General features: G+C 41.3%; 1 protein-coding gene across 1 annotated transcript; it reads left to right on the top strand.

Annotated features, from left to right (window-relative positions):
* Window positions 1–852: 852 nt before the first annotated feature.
* On the top strand, window positions 853–19,187 carry LOC309390064 (leucine-rich repeat-containing protein 52-like; the record flags this gene model as incomplete). Its single annotated transcript, XM_081949145.1, has 3 exons — window positions 853–1,025; window positions 11,458–12,224; window positions 18,931–19,187. The coding sequence occupies 3 exons, from the start codon at window positions 853–855 to the stop codon at window positions 19,185–19,187; spliced, it is 1,197 nt and encodes a 398-aa protein (XP_081805271.1).
* Window positions 19,188–26,298: the final 7,111 nt, after the last annotated feature.

Genomic DNA, 26,298 nt, shown 5'->3' with positions numbered 1-26,298 from the left:
AGCTGACAATAATTTTAATATACCAATATAACTTTCATACATAATCTTTCAAACAAAATTTAAAGTATCCATTCCAATGCAGGGGTGGGTTTCTCCCGGTTCGCACCATATGCCAGAACGGGTTCATGAAATTTACTGTACCTTTTGGAACCCGTTCATCTGGTGGGGCAGTACCGGAATGCTCCCTCCCAGCTGCCCCCCCTCACCCACTCCCCCCACCCGCCCGGTTGCTGCTCGATCTCTCTCTCTCCACCTCACCATGCTTAAAAAGTGTGACATGAGGGGCAGAAGCCCCCAAACCCAGTGGGGAGCCTAAGCAAAGAAGGAGGCGGAGAGCTGGGCGGACGAAGGGGAAAACCCTAGTGAGGGCTGCCTGTGGCTAACTTGACTCCACACAGAGTGGGCTGCAGAGGGTGCCATAAGGCAGGTTGATCAGGGTGGTGTGCTGCTGCAAGAAGCGGCACTGCTACTGCTGGAGCTGCGGTGCCCCACTGGGTTCGGGGACTTCTGCCCCTTGTGCCATGCTTTGCAGCCACAAGAGCCCTGCACAGATCTCTTTGGGGTGTTGGGCAACTTGGTTCTGGGAATCCCTCCCCCTCCCCAGAACCAAGTTGCCCAGCAGCATCCCAAAGAGGTCCATGCAGGGCTCCGGTGGCTGCAAAGCATGGCACTAGGGGCAGAAGTCCCCAAACTAGGGTTTCCCCCTTCTTCCGCCCAGCTCTCCACCTCCTCCTTTGCTTAGAGGAATGGACCGCACTGCCGAGGGCAGGCATCGGATGCCAGCAGTGCTGGGAGCCGGGCTTCACATGGAGGAGTCGGCAGCTGGGGCGCCCTGAAGCAGTGCCAGCCAGCATGTCCGGCAAGAAGAGCCCCAAGGGCAAGGACAGCAGTGCAGCACCCTCCTCCTCCCTGCCCACCACCCAGCAACACAGCGTCACCAACACTGCACACGGAGGAGCCAGCAGCCAGGGCGCCCTGAAGCAGCGCCAGCCAGCATGTCCCATAAGAAAAGCCCCAAGGGCAAGGTCAGCTGCCTCGTTTCGCTGTGGGTAGCGGGCAACACCCTGACCCCCGCCACCACTGCCCCCGCCACCACCACGCAGCCTCAGCAGCAGCACCTCCCACCCGCAGAACCGAGGTGGGGAAGAAGATCGAAAGATGTGGAGCCATAGACTCCCCCCTTTCCCCCGTCCAACAGCTCACCTCCTTGGATGGGACCAGGGCATGTGCAGGGTGAGTGGGGTTTGCAACCAACTTTAAAGTGAATGGGGCTGTTTGTGATTAAAGAAGAAACTGGTCCAGTTTAAAAAGTAAGATGCATTTGTAAAAATTCTATCCATGAAAAAAATTAAAGAAAAATAAAACACTAAGTTTGACTCAGGCTTAATCTCGCCGCTTAACCTCTTCTGTCTTCAATTTTAACTTAACTTTTGATCTTTTGGGGTATTCTCTTCTCTAATAATAAAATTTATCTCACCAATTCGACATACTTTCTCTCCCGCTTTCCTCCATTCTGGAGCTGTCCCAACTTTCAGCAGCTACAATGGCTGCTTCTCTGTAGCCAGAAAAAAGAGCTTCTCCTGGATCTACCAGGGACTCTGCGATGTCCCTGGGATCAGCAGGATGTGCCCTTCTCTATCACTGTCTCTATGGGACGGTTTAGGTCCAAAAGGACCATCCAGCGGCAGAGATATCGACAGCGATCCTGGAGCTCCAAGATCACATGTCGTATCATCATAATGTCAGCTCCACCTTCCAGGAGTCCTTCCTTCTCTTTGAGAGCTGTCAGTGGCAGACATGAGGGAAATGGTGTGTGTGTGAATGAGAGAGAGAGAGAAAGAAAGAATGAGAAAGAGAAAGAAAGAAAGTTAGAGAGAGAGAGAGAGAAAAGAAAGAGGAAGGAAGGGAAAAAAGAAAATAAATAGGGGATAGAGACACAAGAAAGAAGGGAGGGAGGGAGTAAGGGAGGGGGAGAGAGAGAGGGGGAAAGAGGGAGAGAACCTATGATCACAATTGAGCCCAAAGTTTTGGTTGCTAAGAACGTTGTTAAGTGAGTTTCACCACATTTTCCAACTTGGCCACACCCACCCAGTCACATGACTGCCAAGCCACTCCCATCCAGTCACATGACAGTCAAGCCACTCCCACAAAACAGGCCACACTTACAGAATAGGTTTTAAAAATTTTTTGAAACCCACCACTGTTCCAATGCCATCAATTTGCTTTAGGTGAAATAGATAACAGTTGCTAGCAAAGATCCAAATCAGTGCTGGAATTCAAAACATTTTTACTACCGGTTCTGTGGATATGGCTTGGTGGGCATGGCAGGGGGAAGGATACTGCAAAATGCCCATTCAGGCCCTACTCCTGGGGTGGTTACTTCAAAATTAAGGTGACCAACTTTTTTACAATGAAAAGGAGGACAAATAAATTGGAAAAAAATATTGTAAATAAAAGAAATATTTTATTCATTGCAACAATAATACACTAAAATATGACATATGCATAATAAAAACATTTGTAACATTTTATATTGTAATTATGCTTACATGCCTGTTAATTATTATTTAAATGAGTACTTTTCCATTGAATTAATATTTTTTGTCAATGTATCATCTTCTAACAATATATTGGAAATATCTGAACAAGAAATATCCTTCATATTGAATTTTACGGCAAGTGCTGCAGCTAGAGTATCAACATTCAATCTCGATTTCTCACTTGTCTAAAAATCATTGGCAATTGAAAAAACACTTTCAACTGCTGCATTAGTTCTAGGGCAGCACAACGTAAATTGAACAAGTATAAATAAATTTTCACATGGAATATGTTCATTTTTGAAATGGCTGAAAATAGCCACCCATCTTTTATCAATTTCAACGTGTTGATTTTCCCATTGTATTAATTTTTCAGAATTTAAATATACATTCAGTCTTCTAATTTCTTCAAAGAGACAATTGTCATCTATTTTAATGTCTAGCATTTCTTTAGATAAAAATTCAACACAAGATTCAATATCTGTCCAATATTCTTGCGATGAAGTCAAAAAACACCATTAAAAACTGTTTAATAAAATGTGAATTGTACTTACCTCTGTATAATTGAATATTCACTGAGAAAGAAACAATTACCGTGAGTCATTCAATTGCCGACGTGCCATGAGTCTACTGCGTGAGTATGTGCCATGTCGTATTTCGGTAAGAAGTAAACAAAGCCACTTGCACGTGGTGCTCTCTCTCAAGGTCTCCTGTGTGGAGCGCATGCATCTCATAATTGCATCTTATACTGCGCTATACCGAGCCTTAACGAATTGTCATGTCAAATACAAATATGTCACATAACGCACAACAGATTAGTCTTCAACTATCGAAAAGGAGGACATGTAGGAGGACACTTTTCGAGGGAGGACAGAACTTACAAAAGAAGGACTGTCCTCCCTAAAGGAGGATGGTTGGTCACCTTAACAAAATCCCCATTTCCTCCCCACCCCACTAACCTGCTTTCCAGCTCCATTCTCCTGTTCAGGGCAACAAAAGAAGATCAGCTGGGAGGATGGGAGGCAGCGGAGATGGGACCAACCTATTTGCTGATTCTCCGAACTACTTATAATTTCTGCTACTGTTTCTCCAGAACCTGTTAGAACTGGCTGAATATCACCTCTGATCCAAATGTGATACTGATTAGACAGATGTAAAAAAAAACAACCCAGTGAGATATTATGAAGAGTGCCAGCTTGTAAACTGTTAGAACAATAGATTCATTTTCTAGCTGAAGTTTACTTAAAAATTGAAATCTTTCCTTTTAGTATATCTTGAAAGAAGCTCTCAGCTAAAATTCTGTGCTCAGAGAATCTGAATGTTCAACATGCTCATTTTTTTCATTCATGATATTCCTTCCCCTACTACATAATTTCCAAATGTCTATGGAGATTCTCAGTCAGCCAGGTCATAGTTGTCCCAAAGGTGCTTTTTCAAGAGACTTTCTTGGATTAGAAGCAAAACATCTTCAAAGAAAAACCAGAAAGTCCAGTTGCCTCTTGAAATTACCTTTGGGATAATTTCCAAATATTTTTAAGATATATAATTGGGGTAGGGAATTTCCATCACTCCCACAATTTTCAAACTATCCGTTTTCATTTTAATACAAAACATCATTGTAACATTAGAAATGAGCCCCATGTCTTCAGTGAGTATTTGAGTAATCTCACTTGAAGATTCTGAACCAGATCTAAACTAGATCTGGATCTCTGTGAACTCACATGGGTTCTGCTGAGAGCTTATCCCATAATTCTGGGCTTCCCTGCAGCAAAACTAATGTAAAATTATTATTTTTTAAAATATAGAGACCATGAACAGCTTGTAACTGATCTATTTCCACAATTGCTGTAATTCTTTCCTCCCTCCATCTCTTAGCTGCTGATTCTAACAGGTCTGTCAAGTGGAAAGATTTTTCAGCTCCTCATCTTCTAACACAACTACAGAAGTGTTTACAATATGAAGCACACAAAATGGGTGATTATAGGGACCAGCAATTTATTTTATTTCTTTTTTGCATGGAGTGGAAAGGTTGACATCATGGTGAGATCAGACATGAGAAGCAGGTCTCCACACTCCCATGCCGAGTTCCCCCCATTGGTGGGCTCCAAGAGGAGCCAAAGACTCCCTGTAGGGGCAGTGAAGCAAAGAGGAGTGACCTGTGAGGTCACGGAGAGTCACAACTCTCCTGCCTGATCCAGGATTTTCTTTCCCTCTCAGTCATAATGAGGAGAAGAAACAGCCTAAAGATAGCTGCCACAAAACAGGGACAACTGGCTGGTGTTGGAGTGAAGTAGTTGAACAGTTGACTGGAACTGAGGGAGAGGATTCTTTTTTACTTAAAACCTAACCCGAAGGAATAATCTAGAACAATTTGCTCAGAATTATTTGTTAAAGCGGTGATTAAGCATTTTTAGAAAAATACCAGGCCGAAAGGAAAAGACTTAAAGAGAGAAAAACAATAAACTTTCCAAAATACACAAAATTGGACTCTTATACTGGGAAGATGTGGTAATGGGAAGGCATTTTTAAATGCTGGAATTATTTACTTAAACAACTTATACTGCTTCTATAATTGAATTACAATTAAAATTACAATTAAAGTAATTAAAATCAGACTGACTAGTGGCAACACTGAAATTTAAGTTGAGAGCACCACCTGCTGATGAAAGGAAAATATTCAAGCCTGTGAATACTTATTTGAAGGACTGTGAAAATACTTACCATATTTTTCGGAGTATAAGATGCACCTTTTTTCCTCAAAAAGAGGCTGAAAATCTGGGTGCATCTTATACATCAAATACAGCATTTTTTGCCTCCCAAAGCCCTGCCCCGTCACCAAAATGGCCATGCATAGCCTTATGGAGGTTTTCAGAGAGCTCCTGGAGGCTGGGGAGGGCAGAAATGAGCAAAATATGGGCCATTTTTTGCTCCCCCCAGCCCCCAGCAGCACTCTATAAGTCTCCATAAGGCTATGCATGCAATTCCTTTGACAAAAAATGGGCCCATTTTTGCAAAAAACAGGTCTTTTTTGCTCATCCCCCCCCCAGGGGAGCACTCTGCAAGCCTCCCCCCCCCCAGGCTATTCATGCCTCTTTTTTTGAAAAGGGAGATTTGCAGAGTGCAAAAACTTTCTTTTTCCTTTCAGAAAGCTCTTTAGTTAAAGTGATTGATGAGAATTAGATTGATCAAGTGCTGTGCCAGCAGAAACAAAGTCTTAGGTGCTGCAGATTATCAGTGATTTCTTTGTCCAGCACATGGATAAATACACCTGGAAACATCTACCTACCTGCTTTCGCTCTCTCCCTATCTACCTATTGTATTTCTCTCTCTCTCTCTCTCTCTCTCTCCCTACCTATCTACTGTATTTCTCTCTTTCTATTTCTCTCTCTATCCCTCTACCTACCTGCCTACACCATATATATATATATATATATATATATATATATATATATATATATATATATATATATATATATATATATATATATACACACACACACATATACATATACATATACATATATATATATATACACACACACACACCTTTACCTACCTACCCCTACCTACCTACTCTCTCTCTCTCTCTCTCCCTACCTTTCTACTGTATTTCTCTCTCTTTCACTCTCTATCCCTCTATCTACCTACCTACCTACTTTTTTTTAATTTGCCTCTTCAAAACCTTGATGCGTCTTATACTCCAGTGCAGCTTATACTCCAAAAAATATGGTACTTGGCTATATCCAACTACCCCACAACTACTGGATATTTAAATATGAGAACAAGGAAGATATTCAATAAAAATGATCCCTGAATGTTATGCTAGAAGATTGAACCTATAAAGTGGACTTGAAGAGGCTTTGGATAACTCCTGGGACTATTTAATGGAACTAATTGATTACCTAATGGATACAAAGAACCAGTGACGTGCAATCAGGTGAGTCAAGTGAGGCACAGCCTCACCGCTCTCATCACGAAAGGAAAAAAAATGTAAAAGGAAAAAGCTGAGCTAGTTGCTGCCTCACCATGGATGACTCTGCTTAACTGTTTAAAAAAAGCCTCTAAAAAAGTGCCCTCTACTATGAGGCAGGAGAACTGCATGCCTCATCTAGTTCTGACTTTAGACGTTTTATGATCACTCGAGCAAGGGTTAAAAGCCTAAAAATTCCTGACATAGGGGAGGCACGCAGTTATCCTGCCTCATAGTAGAGGGCGCTTTTTAAAAGGCTTTTTTTAATAGTTAAGCAGAGTCATCCATGGAAGCCAGGCAAAGAGCCATGCTGTAGCACACACACTTTTCCCCAGCCTCTTTCTTTTGGAAGGCTCGGATCGGCTCCCCTCCAGCTTCTCTGCCTCTCCTCTCACCCCAGCCTGCCATCAGGAGGTGAGTGGGTGGGCTTTATTGTGTTCCAGGCATTTCCCACCCAGACAGCAGGCTGCATTTGCAATGGTGGAGGTGTTTGGGGAAGGCAGCAGGGGAATGGGGGGGATGGCAGAGGAGCTCCTTTCAAGCCACTGGAAAAGATATCCAGTCCAACTGTGTGTGTGTGTGTGTGTGTGTGTGTGTGTGTGTGTGTGTGTGTTTGAGAGTGAGAGAGGGAAGGGGGTAGGAGAGATAGTCCAATCCAACTTGTGTGTATGTGTGTGTGTATGTTTGAGAGAGGGGGAGGAAGGGAGAGAGGGAGGAAGGAGGGGAAGGGAGAAGAAAAAGAAAAGGAAAAAAGGAAACTTATTTCGCAAAGGAGAAAAACAATGCTGTTGTTTTAAATCGGAACTGAGCATGCCTGGCTGTGGAATTCTGGGAGTTGAAGTCCACAAGTCTAAAAATAGTTGAAACCCACCACTGTGTCAGTGCCTCACCAGCCATAAAACTCACCGCACGTCACTGCAAAGAACTGTGATTAGTGTACTTCTTGAAGGGCAACTTTAGGTCTGAATAAATGGTTCTTGGACTACTGGACAAAAGTGGGATTTCTTAAAACAAAATAAGATACTCCATAAGGAGGAAATGAGTGAAACACTGAATGAGATGGCGTTGATTTTTCAAAGCATAAAGGACATTATGGAGAAAGGATTTAAGGAGATTATGGAAAAAATGGAAAATACTATATGAGGGACAATGAGTAATGATCAAGACACTCAGAAAAGGGAAGAGCCAGCAGAAGGAATGGGGGAAAAGACAGAACCAAGAACCAGCGAATAAAAGAAGACAAGGAGGAGACAATAATAAAAATAACAATGACTGATGAATTAAACCAGGGGGAAAATATTTCAAGAGAGTTAAAAAGAGTATTGGAGGTACAGGAAGATACTTTTAAAAGGGAGATAGGGTTCAGACAGATATTTTGAAAGCTAGGCAGTGGAAGAGAGTAGAGATGGGAGAAACACCTAGATTGAATAGCCAGGATGTAGATGCAGACAGAGAAAAAGATCCAAGAGAGGAATATGGGAGGCAAGTCAAAAAAAGAATAAGAATCAAAATACTGAAGCAGGCAAGAGAAAACAGATAGAAGGATGTTGTTGTTGTTATTTTGTTTTGTTTTTCTTTCCCTTCATTTTTAGAATGGTGGCATGATTAGAAGTTAGGTAGAAATAAGAGAATGGGAGAACATTAGTGTGTATGTATGTATGTATGTGTGTATTTAGTCATGCCAGTCACATGACCACGGAGACATCTTCGAACAGTGCTGGCTTTTCGGCTTTGAAACAGAGATGAGCACCACCTTCTAGAGTTGGGAACGACTAGCACATATGTGCAAGGGGAACCTTTACCGTATACCTTTATATAATGAAACAAAAGCAATAATAAAATGGGAAAACTAGAGATTGAATGATGGTTTTATTAAGTACATTTAAATAACATTGTGATTGGCATTGGAATAATATATTGAAACATTGAGCAATTAAATAATGAAAGAATATACCTTAATATAAACATGTGTATTACTATCAGAATTATATAGGTTTGATTATTGTAAAGAATATGATTAGAATTATCTTGTATATTTAAATAATATTATGATTGGTATTAGAACTGTGTATTGAAACATTGAATAATGAAATAATGAATGATTGTATCTTAATACAAATAGATGCAAAGAGTGAAATATGGCAGGTAAATTAAAAATGAACAGGATTCAAAACACCAAAGTGGGCAAGAGAAGTTGGATAAAAAGACAACATCTTTTAATACAAGGGTGACATGATTAAAAGTCAGAATAGAGATAAAAATAAGAGAAAGGGGGAATATTGGTATACACATTTTTACATAATAAAATAAAAGCAATATCAAGAGTGAAGTTCAGAAATTGAATGACGGTATTATTATGTATGTTTAAATAATATGATGATTGGCATTAGAACAATATATTGAAACATGGAATAATTTAATAATGAAAGACTATAACAATATAAATGTGACTTCCGGTTCCGGCGGCTGACGGCAACGGGCAATTTGTTGCTCGCTCCGGCTCCCCGGTGGGCTTCCCCACTTCTTGGGGGGCACAGGACGCCCCGCAGAGGCGTCCTGCTGGAGGGGCAGCACCGCGGGGGATCCCTGGATCGGCGGCGGCTGGCGGGAGGTCCCCCGCCTCGCCCAAGGCACCGGGGAGCAGATCGGAGGACGCATGGGCGTCTTCGCTGAGAGGCTGTGTGGAGAAAAAGAAAACTGAAGGATGCGGCGGCGGAGCGGTGAGGCGTAGACTCCCTCCATCCCCATTACTAATTTAAAAACTCGTCAGTTGTGCAAACTTTTTTTTTGGTTTGACTTGGAGAGGCGCGGCTGGAGGGGAGGGGGATTTCCCCCCCCTCAGACAAGCGGCTGGAAACAAGTGTGCTCTCAGCCCCAAGGGAAGGAGGAGGGGGAGAGCCAAACCAAAGATGCCACACCCTAACTAAGTGGATTTTCGGACTTAAACCTATAAAATAATGAGATCTGGAAGCTTTGGGATTTTTGAACTTTGAAAACTTTATTTGTTGCCTCAAAACCCGAAGCTGGCAGGGCAAGATGGCACACTTCCGTTGTCTTTATGAAATGTGAAACTTGACTCCACCTTTCAAACTTCAGGCTTCCGGTCTTTGTCTCCGTGCTACCTGGATAACCCTCTTGTTGATTGTTTGCCTTTGAACTCCTTGGAGTGAAAAACTTTTGCTCATCTGCCAGGGTGATTAGAAAATCCCCCTCTGCCTGGACTCTCTGTCTCCTGGACTCTCTTGGCTGTTCTACCCCTCTGACTGATCCTTCTATATACTGACTGGACTCTTTACTTCATAAACAATGGCATCTAAAAGACCACCTCCTGGAAAGTCAGGCTTTGCTGCCTCTGCCCCAACATCTGCAACCTCCAGTCCTAGCACACAATCAACGTTAACAGCCTTCAAGCAACCTAAATCTACGGACCTGGAGTTTCATCAAATGTTTCAACAAATTCTACAGGGACAAGAGGAAATAAAGAGACAACTGAAGGAGATGAAAGAAGAAATTAAAGAGAACCAGGATAAAATTAATAAGAACTCACAGAGACTGGATCTTTTGGAGGATGGGGCGGCTGAGATGAGGGGGGGGGATAGAGGGTGTGCAGAAGGGAAACAAAGAACTTGACACCCAACAAATGAAAATAGAGTTTGAGAGAATGTCTTTTTATCTTAGATTTCAAAACGTGATGGAGACAGATGATGAAAACATAAGGGACATCATGACAAACATTTTGGCTGAGTATATTCAGAAGGAGAAACAACAGATGGGGTGGGAAATAGACCTGGCTTATAGAGTAAACTCAGCTTATGCTAGAACACACAGTGTTCCCAGGGAGGTACACATTAAATTTCTTAGGAAAAGTACAAGAGATGAAATCCTGAATGCACAAAGGGGGCAAGCCTTGACATATAAAGATAAGGAGATAACCATCCTGAAACAGATCCCCAAGAAAGTGAGGGAAAAAAGAAAACACTATTCGCAATTGGTGAATAAATTATACCAGAAGGGGGTGTGGTTTAGATGGTTGATGCCTGAAGGTATGTTAATATTCTGGGAGGAGACAAGAGTTAGGATTAATACACCCATAGAGGTGCAAGCCTTTATGGAGAAAAATAAACTGCTCCTAGAAAAACCAGATGATTCTTCAACAGACATATAAGACATGGGAGGGGCCGAAGCTCTGCCAGCGGGGGGAGATGGGGCGACAACAAGAAAGCTCAGATCACACAAATGAGTAAGAAAAGCCATCTGATATAAACTGATTGAAATTACCAATTGAATTTACCACACTGACTACATATTATTACTTAATATTGAATTTTATGCAAATGTATACTATGAGTTTGGAGGGGGGGGTGCATCTGCCGTATTTCGCAGCTGCCAAAATTTGTAACTTTTCCCTTACCTTTCCCCTTTGCAAAATATAAAAAAACCAATAAAACTTTGTTTAAAAAAAAACAATATAAATGTGTATATTAGACATTCTTAGAAAAACATAAACTGGATTAATGTAACAACTATGTTTAATATTACTAGTTTTATCTGTATTAAAATGTATGACACCCAGGTGCCACAATGTTCATGCATTGATATGTATATGTAAAATAAAATAAAAAACTTGAAATAAAAAAAGAATTCATATTTTAATATGTGGGGAATGAGCATATGTAAATTATGCTCCTTCACATATACCTGCCCTCAGACTCTGGTCCTTCTTAGAATTTACTCGATTTATCTAGAAACAAAAAGTTGGCATATAATTAAGCTACTTGTACACATACACTTTTCATTGTATGCAGACTGTGCCAAGAACCTATGAACTTACCTGGAGCTGACATAAAGGTGTCAACTGGCAGCCAACATGACATGGAGATCTTCTAACAGCAAGTAGCTGTTTTGCACTTTTAAGAAAAGAAGCTCTCTCCTTGTTTCATCATTTGCCAGGGCTCTTGATGACCAGAGAGCATCAGGAAGAAAAAGCAGCCACAGCTCCCCTCAGGATAAGTCTGGAAAATCCATGGCTCCTGGCGCAGATCTTTATGGAAACTATCAGGATCCAAAGAAGGAAGTGCAGTGCCACATCATGCCCCTTTCTCTCAGCTCCAAGAATGTATGGATGGTGGTGCTCCTGAGTAGAATCAGCTGGACAGTAGGAAGCATAAGCTGTCCCAAGGAATGTACATGCCAATATCTAACTGCCAATTGCACAGGGAAACTGCTGGAAAAGTTCCCAACTACAATTCCACTGGATACCAGGCAGCTGGTTCTGGCTCAAAACAAACTCAGCTACTTGCCCTCACTAGAGTTGCATTTTCTCAGTGACTTGGTTTACCTAGATTGCAGCAGCAACACTTTAGGCAAGGATCTGGATTTCACTTTTGTCAGTATGATCAAGCTTATCTACTTAGACCTCAGCTTTAACAACCTCACACAGGTAACGTTTGGCACCTTTTCACAGCTCAGCAGTCTGATGGTGCTAAAACTCTCAGACAATCCCAGCCTGATGGAGATTGAGAAGGATTCTTTTGCTAACAATACCTGGTTGAGGCATCTAGATGTGAGCCGCTGCAGCTTGATGTTCATTGATACAAGTACGATCTGGGACTTGCCTAATCTGAGAAGCCTGGGCTTAGGTGAGAATCCCTGGTTCTGCAATTGCTCCTTCATGGAACTCTGTAGCTGGTTAAAGGAGAGTGGCATAACTATCCTAGGTGAGTTTGAAAAACTGGGATTATTATGGATGTATTCTGTTCTCAAACTAGAGGAGTATTGTATAATCAGCAATTTTGCACTGAACTACTGCTGTTTCTCCTCAGATCATAAAGTAAGGAATGTAAACTGACACATTTTACTCCTGTGGAGTTGAAATGAAACTAAAAACTTCTACATTAAATAACAGACTAACAGGATAAAGGAGTTGGGGGGGACCTTGGAGATCTTCTAGTCCAACTCCCTGCTCAAGCAGCAGACCAGTCTTAACCTCCAATGATATGTATGATTCTTGCATTAAAAACAAAGGGATATCTTTTATTTAGAATTTTGCTATGTATTGTTGTTGTTGTCTTCTTTGTAATTAAGATTGGCAAAACATCATGTAATTCACAAATATCTCAGCTTACACGTGCAGTTTTATAGTATTTGGCTTCTTCCATCAGTATTGTTCAATAGTCAATTCCTATTCTTCATGCATCTCAGAAAGGCAAATAGGATTGAAAAATTAGATAATGTACTGGCTAAGAGAGTTCTACTTCTCACTGATGTCATACAATTCAACTATAGTGTTGCTGTTCACTCTGCGTCAAAGAGCAGCATTGTGTGTGTGAAATAAACACAACATTTTTCTGGCTTATATGAGGGTGATGGTTAAATGTTAATGCTTAGTGTAAGTTGATCCAGGAGCAACAGCTCCTTTTTCTTTTCCCTAGTTGAAATAAGATATATCTCATTCCATGCTAGAACAAGATAACACTGATAATTTAGTGGCTTCAGTTGACTGTCATCTGTATGGTCTATTCATGCCATTCTCCAAAAGTAAGGTAAGGATGTATGATATTCCGGGACTTAATATATTTAATAAACCTTGTAATAATGTTACACACATATTGGTTAGGACGTGAATATGTACTTCATGTGTTATGTATACAGATGATTCTATATTGTTGGTTGAAAACCTGAATGATATGCCACATCTGGACCAAACAACAAAAACATGATAGCAAAAAAATGAAGAACATGTTAAATTTTTGCTGTTTTTTAGTGATCACAAGTCAAAATAAGACAACTCTATTTAACATTTGTGTGAAGCCACGAAGAGCTTGGATCTGAAAATCCATGTATTAATGTCTAAAATAGCTCTGTTTAACAGTAAAAATAGATTGCAGGTTATATATAACCACTGAAAAATTAAAGCAAGTAGGTCTATCTGTGTGTCTTCATAAAATGCTTACTAAATAGATCTTTGTAATTGTTGATAATGTATGCATGTTTCATGTTACATACATACATATAATACATGTGTTGGAAGAAATGTCCTTCTGGGTTCAGTTCCAAGTAGGGGAAAAGACAATGGAAACATGGAGACTGCTTTGAAAGATGGTTTAATGGTGGACAGGATCACATGGCTTGAGCTCCTGAGCAGAAAAGGGAGATCACATGCTTCAAGATGTTGGGTGAAGATGAAAAAGGGGGCAAGATGCTGAGAATGCCCTGGTTTTATGCCCTCTGTTTGGCCCCACCCCAGAGCTTCTCATTCCTATGTAAGAAATGCATTCTGATTGGTGGTGAAATGCATTCTGATTGGTGGTTTCACCCCCATTTCCATGCTTCTAGGACAGAGCCTAAGGCAGATGAAGTGTTTTCTGCCACTCCACTGAGAGAATACAATAATCGTAATAGTAGACAACATCTATAGACCTAAGATTTAATTCTCTGCATTTCTAATTAAAAGATAGGAAAATTATGGGAGAGATCCTTTGCCTTGGACAACTGCTAATCAGAATAGCCAATGTGACAATGGATAAATTGTGCTAAACTTTTATTCAGAAATGTGTGTGTTGGATAACAATCAAGTGTACATAGGAAATATAAGTCACACTCATTTCATCTGCGCCTGTTGATTATACCTTCCTAAACCATCCCAAAATTCATTGGATTCCACTACAGTATAACCTGCAGAGGTCCTGAGAAGCAAAGTCCAAAGCATTTCAAACATTTTGAAATTTATAAAAAAGATGAGAGCTAAACTAAATGTAATGTTCAATATATTATTTTCAGAAGAGATTTCAGACTTATGAAATACAATCTGAGTCTCTGGTAGAAGATTATGAGGTTAGCTCTTTCCGTAGTGTTATTTCCACAATGGAGTTCACAATAGTTGCTATACAAGAACAAAGTTCAATTCAAACTAATTCAGAACAAATTATGGTTAGTAGTTTATTGACCTGTAGAAAATAAAAGGCTGTGCATACTTGCAAAATACTTTGGACTTTGTGTGAGCATGCCTTTTCTCTTACTGATTAACAGCCTCATTTTTCAGGCTTCATAAAAGCCTGAAAAAAACATAGCAATTGCTTTGTGTGTGTATTTGTGCAGCTTTATATTTGCAGTACTTTAAAATGGAATCATGGCAGGTGACTCTTGGTTTTTCTTATTGCATCCTGAAGTCAGGTTTATTTAAAGCACAGGATTAGAGATTGTGAGTTCTAGTGTTCCTTTTGGTGTGAAAGCTATCGGAATAATTTTGGCCTACTCTCTCTCTCTCAGCCCAAGCTACCTCAAAGAGTTGTTGCTGTGGCAACATTTAATTTAATTTAATTTAAATTATTAGATTTTGAGATCACCTAATTCCAGAAGGTCCTAAGGATCTTACAATATTTGAAATACATAATTTAAAGCATGGCTGCCTAGATAAAATACCATCAATAACATTCAGATAAACATTCAGCAGGAATGCCACATACATTCTAACCCCAGGCCTCAGAACAGAGCTATGTCTTAAGAAACCTCTGGAGTACTTGGACAGTTGGCCCCATATGTATCTGAAGAGTTGTTCTTCCAGAGGGCAGAGGTTGTGACAGAGAAGGCACATTTCTTTGGCACCACAAAGTCACAATATTTAATGGACAGGACTGAGAGCATACCTACTCTGTCTCAGTGTTCTGGATAAGCATAAACAATTGGAGACAGGCAATCCCTCAAATAACCAGGTCCTATGTCATGAAAGGCTTTGTAGATGATGAGCAGCACCTTTAATTGCACCTAGAAGCCAATTAGTAACCAAGCTTGCACAGCGGCAATAACACGTGGCCATGTAGCAAAGCTTATTTCCCACACTCCTGCATTTTGAACCAGTTGTACCTTCCAGGTGGTTTTCAAGGGCAGCCCCATGTACCGTATATTTAAGGTGACCAACTTTTTTACAATGAAAAAAAGGACAAATAAATTGGAAAAAAATATTGTAAATAAAAGAAATATTTTATTCATTGCAACAATAATACACTAAAATATGACATATGCATAATAAAAACATTTGTAACATTTTATATTGTAATTATGCTTACATGCATGTTAATTATTATTTAAATGAGTACTTTCTCATTGAATTAATATTTTTTGTCAATGTATCATCTTCTAACAATATATTGGAAATATCTGAACAAGAAATATCCTTCATATTGAATTTTACGGCAAGTGCTGCAGCTAGAGTATCAACATTCAATCTCGATTTCTCACTTGTCTAAAAATCATTGGCAATTGAAAAAACACTTTCAACTGCTGCATTAGTTCTAGGGCAGCACAACGTAAATTGAACAAGTATAAATAAATTTTCACATGGAATATGTTCATTTTTGAAATGGCTGAAAATAGCCACCCATCTTTTATCAATTTCAACGTGTTGATTTTCCCATTGTATTAATTTTTCAGAATTTAAATATACATTCAGTCTTCTAATTTCTTCAAAGAGACAATTGTCATCTATTTTAATGTCTGGCATTTCTTTAGATAAAAATTCAACACAAGATTCAATATCTGTCCAATATACTTGCGATGAAGTCAAAAAACACCATTGAAAGCTGTTATTTCCCGTGATGTTTGTTTCAGACCATTCTTCGATATATTGAAAATATGTTTGGTAAAAATTCTGCACTTCTTTGATAAACTTTTACGTTATGCCCGGATTTGATTCCTCTAAGTCTGACAATTTTCTTTTTATAATTAAAGGAAGAAATTTATCTTCAAATCCAGATTTATATTGAAGGATAAAGTCATTCAAAATAAGACTAACTTCTGTAGCTGAAATGTGTTCACCTTCAATCTTTTGAATCATTTTGTGAAAAATAGATGCTTGATTATGTACAGAATACATTAATATCTCAGATATTTCATTATTGAAAAACGATTCCAGGATTTTAGGACATTTGTCTAAACTTAAAAAATATGAACCGAGAGGCTCAAATAATTGTAGAACATGCTCTATAGCAGGTGTTAGAGCAAGCCATCTAACTTTTGAATATCCTAAAAGTTTTTTGTATTCAACATTCGCTTCTTCACAAAATTGTTTTAAAGTAGCCACACGAATGGTAGAATGACTAAAATACAAATAAATTGTAGTTATTATTACTTCTACATCAATTGGCATGGCACATGATGCCGTGTTGATTGCATTTGACAAAATATGTGCATTACAACCTATTCCTAGTATTTTCTTTTGGAGTAAATCTTGTAATTTTACATACACATTATTCACCCCTTTGCATCTTCGCCCACCAAAATTTATGTTTGTATTATCAGCTGTTAGTGCAACAACTTTGGATTTCAAATTGTTTTCATTTATTACTCTGTATAGATGATTTGACAAAATTTCAGCAGTTTCACCCTCAATGGATTCTAAATTTAAAATTTTTACTTGAATCCCCTTGGTAACATTAAAATATCTTCCTAGTATTGGATACAATTTGGTTTCATTATGATTTGATGCATCAGATAAAAATGTTACAAATGCTGCAATTTTCAAGTCTGCTGTAAATATTTTATCACAGTAATTTTTAAATACTGATTTAATAATAGCCTCGCATTTTGTCCTGGCGCATGAAAATTTAGCATTGTGAAACTTTTTCAATAATTTAGTTGTACAATCCATACTATGAAAACTTTGATTGTGAATTATGGTATGAAATGCAAATGTTCCCTCCATTGCAGCTAACTGTTTTTCATCTTCAGAATAATTTGAAGTTTAAAAAAACCTGTTACTTTACGACTGGAAGCTGATGCATCTAATGATTGCTTATGTTTGTTGGTGGACAAGTGTTTTGTTATAGCTGCTCTGCCCCAACTGCAATACAAAATTCTCCTCTGCAAATATTGCAGAAAACAATGGCATCTTTCTTTGATACGAGGAATGGAAACTCCGTTTTCAATTGATCGCTGAAATGGCATTTCCTCTTTTTTGATTTTTCCATCGCTAAATGAAATTTAAAATTTTAAATAAAATATAAAGCTACACGAACGATGCAAGCACATTATGAATAAATAAAATTAATTATTACAACTGAAACTTTAATAACATAAGCGAATAAACTTCACTAAAATTTAAATTTAAATTATTTTACACTTCTGTTGACAACAGGGTTGTATAAACTTGTAAATAAAATTATACATATTTGGAAATTATTAAATAGATAATGAATTAATAAAACGTGAATTGTACTTACCTCTGTATAATTGAATATTTACTGAGAAAGAAATAATTACCGTGAGTCATTCAATTGCCGACATGCCGTGAGTCTACTGCATGTGTATGTGCCGTGTCATGTTTCGGTAAGAAGTAAACAAAGCCATGCACGCGGCGCTCTCTCTCAAGGTCTCCTGTGGGAGAACATGCGTCTCATAATCACGTCTTATACCGCACTATACCGAGCCTTAACGAATTGTCATGTCAAATACAAATACGTCACATAACGCGCAACAGATTAGTCTTCAAATATCGAAGACATGTAGAAGGACACTTTTCGAGGGAGGACAGAACTTACAAAAGAAGGACTGTCCTCCCTAAAGGAGGATGATTTGTAAGGAGAACCGGACGTGTGTAACTGTCTGAAGGATCTTCTGATTAAGGAAAAGGTGCAACTAATGCACAAAATGAATGTGTGGAAAAGTCTTCCTGAACACAGCTGTTCCTTGCTGTTTGAACAATAGCTCAAGAGGATCCCACGTTGCACACCTACCTATCTTGAATGGAAACCACAATCCCATCCAAGACTAATAGCAAAGCCATCCCTGACCTCAAGGACCCCATACATAGCTAAGCAGTCCAGGGCTGTGATGTACAACTGGGTATGATCAACATACTGATAATACTAGACTTTGAACTGATCACCCAGTGATTTCATATTGAGGTTCAAAAGGAGAGGCAGAGCAAAACAGAGGCTAATACATTTATTGATAAATAATTATGAATGACAGCACAAGATTTGAAGTAGTTGCTAGGCCTTTAAAAGATGAAGATTCCAGGCATTTTTTTGCTGGTAGCTCCCAGAATGGTATCCACCTTGAGCATGTACCTCCCTGCCCCCATGCATGGATTTTACAGGAGATTTCTCTGTTGTTGTTGTTTTCAAAGAGTGCATCCTGTGTGGCATTTTCAGTTATATTGACCACCAGGAGGCATGATGTAATCAGTTAACTCTGAATGGGACTCTTCAAATCCAAATAACCATATATTAGTCTATATTAGTCTATGGGGCTCAAACCCTCTAGTGGAAAATGAACTCAGGGATCTTTCCACTTTAGATAACTAATTACAGTGCCTTCTGACAGCTTCTATGTATCCCTTCCTGCAAGTACTTAAGTACCATCCTTTGTTGATATGATTTCTAGCATAAATCAAGGCCTGTTGTCATTTCTGTGTTTTCTCTGCAGACCCAGCCAATGTCACCTGCTACAGCCCTATTTTTATGCATGGCTTGAAAATGCTAGAAGAAGCGCAGGAAGAACTCTACTACAAGTGCTACATTCATTTCAGCAACCAAGACTATCTCTTTTTGGGGTTAGTTGGCTTTGGTATATTTTCTGCTGGCACTGTGTTCGCCTGGCTGATGGGAGTATGTGCAGTGATATATGAGTACTTAACTGCCAGAGGAGATGATGATAAGGAGGAAGAGGAAACAGAGAACTAGAATGACTTGTATCTATGCATAACCAATGGAGCCCGATTTATGTTTATTGTAAGTATCTCCTAGGCCATTCACTAAGCTTGCAGTAATTATAAAAGCAAACAGTGGGACTTTCCTCTCAGTAAAAAAACATAAACAGATTATACTGAGGCTGTAATTGTTAGCAAAACTCTACTGAAGTAGATCCCATTCACAGAGTGAAGGGTTTTTTTATTTTAATTTACATATTTTATTCTATTGTAAAAGATGGTTCAGAAAAAAGTCAAAACAATTAAAAATAAATATTACACTTTCACATAAAACCCCTAAACTGTATTTCACATACATATCACAGTTATAAACCAATAATTATCATTATGAAAAGAGACTGCACTTTTATCTAGGAATTTTCATATTTATAGTTCTGCTTCTAAAAGCCCCTAGTGCATAAATTTTATCTGGTCAATGAATTACACTGTGGAATAAATGTCCGTTTGAAAGATTCCAAGGATGGGATTATGTACATGGGCATCAGAGAAACAAAGTCTTAAAAATAACAGGATTGCCAATTTTTCCCATTATGGGAAAAAATACTGCTTAGAGCAGTACTCGTCAAAGGACTGGAGCTAGCTTGAATAAAAAGAATTGCTTTGATGTTTCTAAGTCAATTTCTTCAACACTTAAATATTTAATAACATTCCAGAATGAAAAAAAACATACATGAGTAACAATAAAGCATTGTATTACCCACCAGCACTGAAAATTATTCCACTGAATCCAGTGGTGGGTTTCAAAAATTTTTGGAACCTCTTCTGTAGGTGTGGCCTGCTTTGTGGGAGTGGCTTGCTGGCCATGTGACTGAGTGGGAGTGGCTTGCCAGCCATGTAACTGAGTGGGAGTGGCTTGCCGGCCATGTGACCGAGTGGGAGTTGTTTGCCAGCCATGTGACCAGGTGGGTGTGGCTTGCCAGCCATGTGACTGAATGGGAGTGGCCAAGACGATGTCACTGAATTCTTTGCCCCAATGGATGATCTACAAAAAGAAGATATAAAAAAGGAAATTTATTATTTTGTGCACTTACTCCTTAAATAAGATTAAAATAAGTACACAAAACAACAAAAGAGCTACTTACAGAAAGTAAGTAGCTTACTACTTACTATTTGCATTTCAAAGGGAATACAATACATATTTAATTTTACAATGTTAACAGCTCCTGGAATTGTGTTTTGCGCAACAGTAGAAAAAACAAAGATATGAACATGAATAAATATTAGAATGTGCAGGAATGAATAAATTGACAATTAAAATCATGAAGGCTTCGAATACTTTTTCACGTGGGATTGTTTTATCAATTGCTAACTAACAGAAACAGCAATTAGAAATCTAAAAGTATGAAAGAAAACACCAATTATGTAAGGAAAGGTCACTAAAATGTATATGGAAATATTATTAGTACAATCATTATTAATGTGTAGATAACTGCGGGACATTACACACCCACACACACAAACTATGGCAGTGCCAGGAAAACACCCCAAAATAACAATTTCCCCCCAGAAGACTGCAGTTGAAATCAGTTTTTGTCCCTAATCCTAAGAACAGGAAAGACAAAGCCACTGGAATAAAAACCATCAAGGCATTGTGGGAAATTACAAAGGACAGTGCCAGGAAGCTCACAGAACCAGCAACCACCTCACAATTACCTAAACAACCAGGTATCACACAGAAACACACAAAATCTGTCAAAGCTGCCTTGCACCAACCTGGCCTGCCCATAGAAAAGCAGCCACCTTGAGACACATAAACCATGCACCAACCTATACACTTAAAAGCAACATATTGTATCACAAATAAAACATTTGCAAAAAGGAGTAACATTTCTTGTAACAAACATTCTATAAACAATAAATAAATAAAAATTCCCTAAAAATAATTTTTAAAAAAGATATTCTACACATAATAAAATAAAACCATTAAAATATTCTATACACAATAAATTAAAATAAAACCATTAAACATATTCTATACACAATAAATAAAATTTGAGATTGTGGAGATGTAATTCTGAGGCTGGTCATTGTGGAAGGTCCTGATGAGGAGTTCATGACGACCACGAGGCAGGAGGCATATAAATTTAATAAATGAAGAAATAAATGCCCTGTGGTCTCAATGGTTTGCTTGCAGATGTTTTATTGTCATTGGTGTGAGATACCTAGCTGGGTCATGAAATGTCTGCAAGAAAACCACCAAGCTCAGGGAACACCAAGGACCCCGCTGTCATCTCCCTCCCCCCACTCCTCTTCCTCCTCTTAATATCCCACTCTTTCTAGCACTGATGATGATGATGATAATACCTGGTTTGGGTAATGAAACATCTGCAAGAAAACAAGCAAGTTCAGAGAGCACCAAGGACCACACAGTCGTCGCCCTCCTCTCTGTATAACCCACTCCCTTCTAGCACTGATGATGTTACCTAGTCTGGTAATGAAATATATGTAAGAAAACCACAAAGCTAAGAAAGCAGCAAGGATCCCACTATCCTCCACCTCCTCTTTCTCTTTCTCCTTTTTGTCCTATCTTTCTCCTCCTTCCCCCCCAACCCCACTCACTTTTAGCACTGATGATGTTACCTAGTTTGGTAATGAAATGTCTGTAAGAAATCCACCAAGCCCAGAAAGCAGCAAGGATCCCACTATCCTCCACCTCCTCCTTCTCTTTCTCCTTTTTGTCCTATCTTTCTCCTCCTTCCCCCCCAACCCCACTCACTTTTAGCACTGATGATGTTACCTAGTTTGGTAATGAAATGTCTGTAAGAAATCCACCAAGCCCAGAAAGCAGCAAGGATCCCACTATCCTCCACCTCCTCCTTCTCTTTTTGTCCTATCTTTCTCCTCCTTCCCCCCCAACCCCACTCACTTTTAGCACTGATGATGTTACCTAGTTTGGTAATGAAATGTCTGTAAGAAATCCACCAAGCCCAGAAAGCAGCAAGGATCCCACTATCATCCACCTCCTCCTCCTCCTTCTCTTTCTCCTTTTTGTCCTATCTTTCTCCTCCTTCCCCTCCAACCCCATTCACTTTTAGCACTGATGATGTTACCTAGTTTGGTAATGAAATGTCTGTAAGAAAACCACCAAGCCCAGAAAGCAGCAAGGATCCCACTATCCTCCACCTCCTCTTTCTCCTTCTCTTTCTCCTTTTTTGTCCTATCTTTCTCCTCCTTCCCCCCCAACCCCACTCTCTTCTAGCACTGATGATGTTACCTAGTTTGGTAATGAAATGTCTGCACCAAGCTCAGAGAGCACCCAGGACCCCTCATTACAACTTCATTACAAAATACAGCCCATCTCCCCGTGCTCAGAAAAGGAAGCCCAGGTAAGTCCTTTGCTAGCAAGCAGGTTTTAGGATGCCTGCCACCACCAAAGCAGCTTCCCGGAGTTGCTATTCTGAGCATGGGGAGACGGATGGCGCAAAATACTGCCTGTCTCCCCAAGCTCAGAAAAGGAAGCCCGGGTAAGTCCTATTGTAGCAGGCAGGTTCTAGGAAGCCTGCCGCCACCAAAGTACCTTCCCGGAGTTGCTTTTCTGAGCACAGGGAGACGAACAGTAGTTTGGCAGTGCGGCTGGCGCCTAGGAGGTCCTAGGAGACTGGCCACGCCGCATAAGCTCCCGCCGCTGTCCCCACCCCCGTACCCGTGGTTTCTGATGGCCAGGCAGCTTAGGCAAGTCCGGGGACCTTGCAAAGGCCTTGCGAAGTCCCCAAACTTGTCAAAGACGACGCTCACGCCGCGTAAGCTCATGCCGCTGTCCCCACCCCCAAGCCTCTGCTTTCTGGCGGCCAGCCATCTTAGGCAAGTCCGGGGACCATGCAAAGGCCTTGCAAGGTCCCCGAACTTTTCAAAGATGCCGGCCGCGCCACGTAAGCTCCCGCCGCCATCCCCACTCCCGTCCCTGTGCTTTCTGCCACCTGCCGCCACCAAAGCACCTTCCCAGAGTTGCTTTTCTGAGCACGGGGAGACTGTCAGCGCAAAATACCGCCCGTCTCCCCATGCTCAGAAAAGGAAGCCCGGGTAAGTCTTTTGCTAGCAGGCAGGTTCTAGGAAGCCTGCTACCACCAAAGCACCTTAATAATAATAATAAATATTTATTTCTTAGCCGCACCCTCTCCCGAAGGACTCGGGGCGGCGTACAATGAAACATATGAAATAAATATGGACAAAACAAACATATAACAGAGACATATACCGAGACATACACAAGGAGGAGGTCGGCTGATAAATAAAACAATTAAAATACAATATTTAAAAACCCCTAGATAATTAAATATAATTAAAATACCCAGTAAAAGCCCGTCAGGAGCGATATGGTTAGATCAAAGTTGAGCCAGGCCAGCTGCTTGGAATAGGTGGGTCTTAAGCTTAATACGAAAGGAGCGGAGGTCAGAGGTATTCCTAATATCCGGAGGGAGGTCATTCCACAGGGCTGGGCCCGCCACAGAGAAGGCTCTACTCCTAGGCGCCGCCCCCCGACACTGTCTTGTGGACGGCACCTGGAGGAGGCCCTCTCTGTGCGAGCGGATTGGTCGCAGGGATGTATGGGGCAGAATACGATCCCGCAAGTAACTAGGTCCTGAGCCATGGAGCGCTTTAAAGATTATTATCAAAACCTTGAAACGCACCCGATAGACCACAGGAAGCCAGTGCAGCTCGCGCAGGAACGGTGTCACATGGTGCTTTTCTGAGCATGGGGAGATGGACGGTAGTTTGTGCAGTGCGGCTGGTGCCTAGGAGGTCCTAGGAGACTGGCCACGCTGCATAAGCTCTCGCCGCCATCCCCACCCCTGCGCCTGTGCTTTCTGGTGGCCAGACATCTTAGGCAAGTCCGGGGACCTTGCAAAGGCCTTGTGAGATCCCCAAACTTGTCAAAGATGGCGGTCGCACTGCATAAGCTCCCGCCACTGTCCCCACCCCCGCACCCGTGCTTTCTGGCAGCCAAGCATCTTAGGCAAGTTCGGGGACCTTGCAAAGGCCTTGCCAGGTCCCCAAACGTGTCAAAGATGCCAGCCGTGCCACGTAAGCTCCCGCTGCCGTCCCCACCCCCAGCAAGCCTGGGATCCTTGCAAGGCCGCAAAAGGTCACTGGACTTGCTTATAGTGCAGGGCCGCAGCAGCCCCACCCCACCTCATGCTTAGTTGCAGCTTACTAACCTCCTCAGAGTCGGCAGGCAGCAATAGAGAGCCAAGCAGGAAAAAAGGTAAGTGGGTTTAGATAGGTTTCTTAGAGGTGGGCAGTGCGATTGGTGAGCCAGCCAATCAGTGAGCAGTGGGCGAGGCTAGGATAGTGTGGACGGACGGAGGTAGCAGACAGGCGGTACTGAGCAAGCGATCGACAGGGCCGGGGCAGAACTTACTGCCGGGTCCACCGTTGGAATCCTTCTAACCAGTTCGATAGATTTGGTGAACCAGTTGTACTGAACCGGTGCGAACCAGTAGGAACCCATCTCTGAGTGAATCCCTAAAATTGGCTCAACTCCCTTAGGCATTCATTATTGCAAATTTTTAAAAAGTATTCTTGAGAAAGGTTACCCCCAAAAAACTGAACATCAAGTACATGTCATCTTCTAAAGAGGGATACCCCTGATTCGAAAGCATGGGAGACACTGTTCTGTCCTTCAGGGAGCTCAACATAAATGAATAGTGGCTTGACCAAAGCAAGTCCCTTCTTTTCTCCAGACATGGTAGCCAGCACCAAGATGGAACACTTGAATCAATTTATTGATCACTTATGGAAACACAATCCTCAAAGGAGAGCACAAAGACCTTGCTCCCTAGATCAGGAGTGTCAAACTCACGTTGTCAAAGTGGCACCACATGATGTATCTGGACTTTTTCCCCCCTTGCCAAACTGGGCATGGCCAGCATGCAATACATCCAGCCTGTTTGACAGCCCTGCCCTAGATCAAGAGGTTTTCACATAATAAGGTTGAGTTATATTATTTTCATTTGAACCTTCCTGAAGCTGGGATTGGAGCTGCTGGATAGAAAGGGGGTGAGTCAGAGAGACAAAGAGACTGAGGTGGGGGCCCTTAAACTCCATATCATTTGAACCTCCCTGAAGCTGGGATTGGAGGTGCTGGATAGAAGGGGGGGTGAGTCAGAGAGACAAAGAGACTGAGGTGGGAGCCCTTAAACTCCATATCATTTGAACCTTCCTGAAGCTGGGATTAGAGCTGCTGGATAGAAGGGGGGTGAGTCCGAGAGACAAAGAGACTGAGGTGGGGGCCCTTAAACTCCATATCATTTGAACCTTCCTGAAGCTGGGATTGGAGCTGTTGGATAGAAGGGGAGTGAGTCAGGCTTCCGGTTCCGGCGGCTGACGGCGAAGGGCAACTCGTTGCTCGCTCCGGCTCCCCGGTGGGCTTCCCCACTTCTTGGGGGGCACAGGACGCCCCGTAGAGGCGTCCTGCCGGAGGAGCAGCATCGCGGGGGATCCCTGCATCGGCGGCGGCCGGCGGGAGGTCCCCTGCGCGCTCAAGGCACCGGGGAGCAGATCGGAGGGCGCGTGGGCGCGTCTTCGCTGACAGGCTGTTCGGAGTGAAAAAAGAAAGCTGAAGGATGCGGCGGCGGAGGGGTGAGGTGTAGACTCCCTTCATTCCTATTACCAACTATAAAATTTGTCAGCTGTGCAAACTTGAACTTTTGGCTTGATTTGGAGAGGTGCGGCTGGAGGGGAGGGGGATTCCCCCCCCCCCTTAGACAAGCGGCTGGAAACAAGTGAGCTCGCAGCCCCAAGGGAAGGAGGAGGGGGAGAGCCAAACTAAAGATGTCACACCCCTACTAAATGGATTTTCAGATTTAAACTTTTAATGTTTAAGACAATGAGATCTGGAAGCCCTGGGAACTTTGAACTTTGAAAACTTTATTTGTTGCCTCAATACCCGAAGCTGGCAGGGCAAGATGGCACACTTCCGTTGTCTTCATGAGATGTGAGACTTGATTCCACCCTTTAACTTCAGGCTTCCGGTCTTTGTCTCCGTGCTACCTGGATAATTCTCTTGTGGATTGTTTGCTTTTGAACCCCCTGGAGTGAAAAACGACTGCTCTTTTGCCAGGGTGATTAGAAAACTCCCCTGTGCC

Source organism: Natrix helvetica (genome assembly GCF_964273705.1).
Source record: "Natrix helvetica genome assembly, chromosome: 3".
In the NCBI taxonomy this organism is placed as follows: Eukaryota; Metazoa; Chordata; class Lepidosauria; order Squamata; family Natricidae; genus Natrix; species Natrix helvetica.
This window is presented reverse-complemented; position numbering and strand designations above follow the sequence as displayed.